This window comes from Protobothrops mucrosquamatus, unplaced genomic scaffold (assembly GCF_001527695.2).
Source record: "Protobothrops mucrosquamatus isolate PMUCROS unplaced genomic scaffold, P.Mucros_1.0 scaffold1018, whole genome shotgun sequence".
NCBI lineage: Eukaryota > Metazoa > Chordata > Lepidosauria > Squamata > Viperidae > Protobothrops > Protobothrops mucrosquamatus.
The window spans coordinates 447,294-455,842 of record NW_015387254.1 but is presented as its reverse complement, the minus strand read 5'-3'; the positions used below and the strand labels follow the sequence as shown (position 1 = coordinate 455,842).

General features: G+C 33.2%; 1 protein-coding gene across 1 annotated transcript in view; it reads left to right on the top strand.

The window, feature by feature from the left end:
- SAP30L (SAP30 like) overlaps positions 1-3,745 on the top strand; it is a 9,657-nt gene extending 5,912 nt beyond the window's left edge. The window contains exons 4-6 of the mRNA XM_015819918.1: positions 2,262-2,384; positions 3,375-3,473; positions 3,561-3,745. Coding sequence (XP_015675404.1) covers positions 2,262-2,384; positions 3,375-3,473; positions 3,561-3,686 — 348 coding nt within the window. The 3' untranslated portion in view covers positions 3,687-3,745. The remainder of the gene's footprint in view (positions 1-2,261; positions 2,385-3,374; positions 3,474-3,560) is intronic.
- The last annotated feature ends 4,804 nt before the right edge of the window (positions 3,746-8,549 follow it).

The following is an 8,549-nucleotide window of genomic DNA, read 5'->3' as shown; positions in this document are numbered from 1 at the left end:
GTCAAATTGAAAGCAGTAAACATGGTTCTTTAACATGCTGCCAATTGTTACTGTGCCATCTGTCACACTGGGCATTTTTAACTGAGACATTATACGTGACAGTAACAATTGTTTGAATTCATTCAGATTATAATTAGGATTTGTCTATAAAGCAGAATCCAGATTAAATCTGTCTTCATTGAGAAATTAAAGGAGGAGTGGAAGGAGTGGGTCTCTTCTAATGTACTTTACTTAAATATTAAACCTTGCAATGAGATTACAGTTACTACCAGGCAGTTTCCCCTTAACACCACATTAAAAAATCCATAAAGTACCAGTGGATGTCTAGTAAGACTGTTTCTGTTGTCTGTTAGGTTAGTCTATAGTTAATGCCTTTAACCGGAATAAAATATAAGAAGAATAAACTTTAATGATTTCATTTCTTTCAGTATTATTTCAGCACAATTACTGCCCCCTAAAATATGAAAGTAATAGTAAAAAAAGTTAACTGTGGGTTAGTTTTCTCAAGGGAAATGTATCCAAAATGGTCACAGTTAATTGTCTACTAAATGGCTTATTTTATTAAGCAAGTACTTACTCCATCAGATACATTTCATTAATATACTAACTGTAAGGCTCTGGAAATAGGTTTTGTGACTAGAAATTTCTGCTGTATCATTCAATCCCTTTCATGCATAAAACAGCTACCATCTTATAATTCTGCAATATTCTAAATATATATTACTAAATATACATTATTAAAATTCTCATGTCTGTAACCTATAGCTGGGTGAAACAATGCATCATAGATCAAAATGTTTTGAACCAAGGTATTTCAGATGAGCTAACTTACAGAATGCATTCAGGATCCATGACTCCTGTGGAATTGAAATTTTGCAAAATTTTATAAAGCATTTTATGACCTAAAAATTATAAAGCATTTTATGACATAATACAGCAGGTCATAAAGCATATCCTGTGGTCAGCTCCTAATGTTTGACTGCGCTATACAGCTCAGCATGGGTTACTTTTTAAGGCAGATGCATCTCTGAATGTTTCCCTGAATTTTAAATAACTATTCAACTATGTAAGAAGCTCTGCCATTGTTGAATGCATCAAGGAATCTGGTAAGGTAGTATCTGAAATGATCCCCCAAGGAATCACAAGTTGTCTATTGAATGTGTATTATGTGTTGTATGTGTATAAGAGAAAAAGATAGCCAAATTAGGAGCAATGGGATTCCTTTATCAATGGTCCCTGGGAGTGTTGGTTTGCTTATTTATTTACTTATACTCCAACATAATCAAACACCTCTTGAGAGCTTATAGGCAGTATCCAAACTTAGAGCTAATAATAACTGGAATTTGTCACAGTTCAGTACTGAAAAGCAATACTGTCACCCCAACTTTTTCTGCCACCCTAAATTTCTTTCATAATAGTTCCTCACTAGTTTTGGTTGGGGGCTTGTTAACTCTATTAAATTCTAACACACTTTATTTTTTTATTTGAAAGTTGATTTTAAGGGTTTTAATGATTATTAGCAAGCTTGTCCACAGCAAGCTGAGATTACAGGAAAATGAAAAAATGTGTTTTGTGAATTCACAATGTACTTTCATCCTCTTTCTTACTTGTATATATAACATTAGATAAGGGCAAAAAAATATTTTTGTTTATTTATTTGTATCCCACCTTCATTATTTGTACAAATAACTCAAGGAGGCAAACATATCTAACACATCTTCCTCCTATTATCCCCACAACAACTCTGTGAGGTTAGCTGGGCTGAGAAAGTGTGACTGGCCCAAAGTCACTCCACCGGCTTTCATGGCCCTTGCATTTTTATGTCAAGATGTATTATTTGTGCATACAGACCTACAAACACCTATCAACCCCACAGGAAGGACTTTAATTTGACATTAAAAACTAAATTCAGCTGTTCCATGTTCAGTTTCACATTGTAGCCCACAGCTTTAGTTTTAAACGTATTTATTCACTACTCCAGTAAATCCTTTTTTGAAACAGCCTCTTTACTGTCAAACTTGAAGAAAGCAGATGGGCTGAATGAAGTCATTTTCCACACAATGAATCAAAACTGTAAAAAGAAAGCAGCCCTTCTTTTGTCGTACCTATTTGATGTGCAATGGCTCTTAGATGAACAGATGAAAATCTTTTTTTAAAAAGAACTCAAATTTGTAGCAGTGAAAGTTGACAGATTTTCTTTTTATCGTTCTTTTTACTGTTGTAAGCATTGTGCCATTTAATTTTTTCTTGTTGAATTTTAGGTAAGACACTTGTATATATGTGATTTCCACAAGAACTTCATTCAAAGTGTCCGAAATAAAAGAAAAAGGAAAACCAGTGATGATGGGGGAGACTCTCCAGAGCATGAAATAGATGTTCCAGAGGTGAATTACATAATAAAATTGAGATTTACCGTTCAGATTCTATTTATATTTTTGTAAGTTTAATTACACTTCCCAAAAGTGGCATAATACAGGTATTTATTAAGATTTATTAAGACACCTAGAAAATAGAGCAACTTTGGATACAGCAGATTAAAACTATCTTGTTACTGTCTCTGAAGTGCTTTAACTTTCCACTGGTTATCATTAGCTCAAGAACAGCCACAGCAGCTTTCTGCCAATTTCTGACTTGCCTTATAGAGGAAACCTACGTTATCACACCGATGATAATTATTATATCTTGAATAAACATGTAGAGTTTGAGCGAGTCCTTCCTTTTATATGTCTTGAATCTCTCACTACTCAGCATCTGTCTTTCACTATATACTTGTGCCATGCTATACATCCTATACCTTTAGCAAGTCCTTTTTCTTTGCTTTTCTTAATCTTATGAATCATCTAATCTGATTGTCCTTTTCTCCTAATTTTCAGTTTTACAACCTTTTGAGGTATTAACATATTGTAAACTTATCTGCTTTCGTTCTCTAAGTTTGTAGTATTCAAAATTCTGAAGAAAAACTTAACAAAAATACCTATATGATGCTGAAAACATGTTATACATGTTATATACATGTAATCATCTACACATTTCCTAGTACAAGTAAATGTTAAAGAATTTCAAGGAAGCGAGGTTTGCCATATTTTGCTTTTGTTGCATAGTTTTTTTAGGAATGCAGTGCTTTTGAAGAAAAAATGTTTTGAAGCGCATTACGGCACTAAAGTTGCCCTTGCAATTTCTTAAAACACCTGCATTATTTTCCTGGGGTCACATGGCTGTCCTGCCACATAACCCTGGGAAAGATTAACACATGCAATTTTATATACCTTGTGAAGAAGCTTTCTGCTATTAAATGCAAACCATTATAGAGGTTTAATTCTTTTCAGTTTGTCAATTAAACTAAATATATATTTTCATTGTGCCACTTTTTTTAGGTTGACTTGTTTCAGCTTCAAGTAAACACTTTGCGCCGTTACAAAAGACATTACAAATTACAAACCAGACCTGGTCTCAATAAAGCTCAATTGGCAGAAGTAAGTCAGTGATGATTTTGTGATTTCCACATGTATTTTCCTTCTGCTAGGAAAATATGTTTATTAAAAAAAATTGTTTTTTTTCAGACCGTCAGTCGTCACTTCAGGAACATCCCAGTGAATGAAAAAGAAACTCTTGCTTACTTTATCTACATGGTAAAAAGCAACAAGAGCAGATTGGATCAGAAAACAGAAAGCAGTAAACTGGAATGAAAGTTAGGTAGACTATGGACTCAAAACAAGTGTAATATTAAAAAAAACATCAGGTGCATTATAAATACTTTTTTAAAAAAAATAAGATTGTTTGTGTAAATTAAAATATACATAAGAAAATGAAGCAAAACTTGGTCTCCATATTATAATACTTAATTTCAGAATGTGTGGGAAAACCTCTGCAGTTTCAAAGCATGGTCTTTAACCTGAAGGAAAGATTAAAAGAAACTCAAGATGTCAAAAGCAATGACTGTTTAAGAAATTGTCTTATGTCACTGATTGTAACATAATCCATGCATGAGTTTGGCATTCTTGAATAGGATCATATCATACTCATTAGTATTTAAAAGTATAGATCAGGTAAAACTTCTAAATTCTAATTTAAAACTTCTCTGAGCTCACCACTTGTGCACTGCATAAAATTATTTGTTTTAAGACTAAATATCTCAGATTTTCATGGGTGCTAAAGATTTCTAATCCTAGCTTTTTTGCATATATGTATCAGTTTTTACATTGAAACATAGAAATTGGCCAGCATAACTCATTTATTAATATTTATTAGAATGTCATGACTTCACAAATTATAATGTGTTAAATATTTCTGTTTCTCAAGCAAACTATTGAATAGAGAGCTGTTGCCACAGATGCATGCTATTTGCTGAGCTTTTAAGGTTGGGGATATATGCTAAAAATAATTTTAAGGTGCTATCAGCTCTTTTTAAGCAATTAGAATCTCAGTCTGGTTCTGATGAGGCTATAAAGCAAACACTTTACACTAAAATCTGTTCGATCCTTTGCAACTTAAATGCACACAATATAGAATGGGACTGTAGTGTCAAATTGTATAAATGAAGGGCTAAAGTTGGCAGTGGCTTCAATTTATCTTAATTTTGGTAGTGAGAACAAACACCATGATGAGCCATTTATTTGTTCTAGGTATCATGTTTTAAAATGCAGAGTAACTATAAGGTTCTCACTGTCTGTGCCCACAGTCCAGAACCTGATAATCAGTTCACACACACAAAGCTTGCTCTTCATTTACTTATGTGGGGAAGGTGGCATTATAGTTTAAATCAGTGTTTCTCAACCTTGGCAACTTTATGATGTGTGGACTTCAACTCCCAAAATTCTCCAGCTAGCAACACTAGCTGGAGAATTCTGGGAGTTGAAGTTCACATATCGTAAAGTTGCCAAGGTTGAGAAACACTGGTCTAAATGGTGCTTCCTGTAAGTCCTAATGTGCTTGAAGTTTAATATCTTTTTGATCTCTTATTATATTTTACAATCTCCAAAGGCATAAATATACTTTAAAATGTCCTGTAGACATCCAGTAATGTTCTGGATGTATTTGATATTATTCAGCAGTTATACAATATCTGCAGTTTTCATATTACATTTAGTAATAGTGTTGAATTAAGGACCTCTTAGTTCTTCTTTGCAGTCCTAAAAAACATTAAAATACTTTTCTTTTTGTCCAAATAAAGATAAAATGTACTCTATAAGATGCTAAGAGGCAAAGTTTTTTCCAAAATTTAATGATACTTTGATAATTAACATGGAGATGGATCTTGTTTAATTCAGAATTACATTTTGTTGTCACTCTAAGAAAACTATGTGAAAACCTAAAATACATGTTTCAGCAAATGCAAAAGTTCATTTATATAGCCATTTTTTATTTTTGTTGCAAATAGATCACTAATTTATGTTACTGCAATTAACTGAATGCCACTTTAAAAGTGGATATTTTCATCTACTTCAGTTTCATCATAGGATATGTCCTTTTAATGCACACTTTAAATTTAAAAACACATATGGATATATAATTTTAAACAACTAAAATATTTCAGACTGCTACTTTGCATTTTAAAGTTCATCAAATAGTACCACTGCTTCCTTCACTGAAAGGCTAAAGTAGAAATCAAATACGCTAAATGAAATGAATGCGTAACAAAATTGTATTTGAATATTTGTAACTCCAGAATATTCACATTAGAAGTGCCATGACCATGACATAATCTCTCAATAGAGATTGGCATCCAGTGAGCATCTTCTAGATCAAAAAGGTAAATCTTTTAGTTTTATACTGTTAGGGCTCGTCATGCAAATAACAAAATTTTAGCAACTAAATTACTACAATAAATTGCAACGACCATCTGTTTACATGAGCAATCTGTTCAGTAGTTGCTTTGGAGATCAGATTAAGTAAAGTATTTTCCTAAATCACATAACAATGTTCGTTGTCATACTTTATAAAAACAAAATATTTTATGAGGAAATTGAGGACTTTCATGTAAGTTGTGAAGAACAACTAATGTTAGAATCCTCGAGACATGTCTTTTAGAGATATCTTTATTTGCCTTACTCTCAGCTAGACCAAGTATTGTACAAATGTCTTGGCACAAGGAAAGGGCCATTTTTCGTGACATTTAGTGCTAGAGGCTAATTTTAACAACAACATATAATTGTGTGTGTGTGTGTGTATTCAGGGAGTTGCCTGTGATTCTTGAACATCCTAGTGTTGCATCACCAAAAACACCATCATGCAGTCCAAAATAATGGCAAATTATGCTGCATGCCATTTAAGGAAGCTTTCAAATTCCTAGTGGTTTTAATAAAACCTTGATCATCATTTTGAGCTTCAGAGGAGTTGAATCCTAAAACAATATCTTAACATTAACAGTGTATGTGGGGGAAAAAAGAGTCAGATTGACTTGTGTATTCATAGAAACCGGTGGGTGGTTTTAATTGACTCTTGTTAAATATCAATTTTACATTGGATTTAAGCTATTAAATAATAAACCTTGGCCTGGGAGTGACTTCCCACATTATCTAGTAGTTGTAGAGCGCACTGACTACAGCAGTACTGAATAAAACTCACTCAAAACCAAAGGCCTTCAAACCCACTGAAAGCTAGCAGGAGATCTTTAATTGTTTACTGGGCTTTGCATCAGAGCCGAAGAGTTTTAATATGGCACATCTTCTAGAATGAGGTTAACTTCATCAAAGATGGTTGTCCTCTGTGCATTAGTTGTAGTTGTAACGATAGTAGTAATAGCACAAGAAATTTTGTTCATCCCTGGAATGAAGGAAAGAGCAAAGGGAAGGGGAAGTGCAATGACAATTAGTACTGGAGCAACATTTTTATGAATTCCTGGTGCAAGGTGCGGCTGGAGCGTTTTGGAGGAAGTCTCGGTCTGGTGGTTTAGCTTCCAAGTGTGGTTCTGTAATGTAAATGTTACATATCAGATTCCTACATTAAATTTAATCTTTTCTCTTGCAACTAATACCTTAAATTATGGTTGAAAAGAAGAGGCCTCATCAATGTTCTTACAGAATGCTGTAAATTTGCCACCTGACAGATTTGCCAATAATAAATTTCCTGTGAGGGTCAGGAAAACATCTTAAAGCCAAAGTAGTCCAGGGCAAGAGTATTTTTCGTACTTTGATAAAATAAAAAATAAAAAGAGCAAGTTCTATTCAAGAAACAAAGCAGCTGTTGACTTACTTGGGAGACAATTTATGAAGCAGTATTCAAATTTTATAATATGTAAATTAGCCAAATACAATATTGAGGGTAGGGAGGGAGAGACTTTGCACTTTATCTTGTGTTGATAAATTCTAATGTAAATAAAAATGGAAACTCTTGATATTGTTAAAGAAAGCATTTTGATAAAAATGTTGTTCTAAGGGGGAAAGTGTTGTGCATAGCACACTACTGTCACGTCACCGTGTGCATTAAGATGAGGGATAGATAGCTGCTCACAGAAGAAGCCTTTCAGTGCTACCGGATTATTTAAAGGGCCCTGCTATGAAAACGTAATATATCGATGTTCCTTCATTTGTGCTACCTACCATGCTCTACATGCATGAATTTTTTTCTCTTTCAAATATGTAACGATGCAGGGTAATTCTTTTACATAATTTATCCAATTTCATTTATTCCTCACTAAATGAAGTGTTAAATTTTTTAAACTTTGATAAGGGAAAGGGGCTCATGCCTTAAACTCACAATTTTCCATGAAGTAGGATTTATGAAATGTTTAGCAATAGTTTTTTTTTCCTGCGGTTGATTTTTTTTGTACATTTTTCAAGCAGAGGCTTATGTAGAAATCGCCATTTATTACATTGCCTTCATTCTCTCTGCTTTGTCCTGCTGAATATTAAAAAAATTGAACACATATTGACAAATGTGTTTTATTCCCCTTTGACTTATAACAGCACAACCTTACCATGAAAAAATGAACTTTCTTTATTCCTCATTCATTCTTGTGGATCTTCATGGCTAGCCTTGATCCTTACGGCAAATGTTTTGGGTGAATCTTTATTTTAATTGTAAACTATAATAGTGTATCCTGAAGCAATCTGGTAAACCTATAGTGCAACTGTAGAGTTTTTTTCTCCGAGATGTATAGCTTGCATCCTTCTTTCCACTATTATAATAGTTAAATCTTTTACTGTTGAGAAAAATGATAAATGCCTGAATTTCTAATAAGTGATCAGTTCAACAATCAGTTGTATTACTTTCTATTGATTTTGAATAACTACGAGACAAAACTAAGAACTCCAGAGCCAGAGCCATTAGATAAATTATATATGCCCTTATCATGATTGATATGAACTTTGGTTAATTATATCTGCATCATCCATGTGATAGATTAAGCAGAACAAATTCCAAACTGCTTATTTCAAATTGCACGTCAGTAATTAACAGAGATTTGATATTTTGAATGAATTATTAAATTGCTGCATTATTTGTTGGTGGGTAGAAAAGAACCTGGTAGTTTGATGATATAAAGGGAGGCAATGGTAATCTGCCTCATTGACAAACTTACTGGATTGAACCTCTTCTCTCCCATTGCCTGA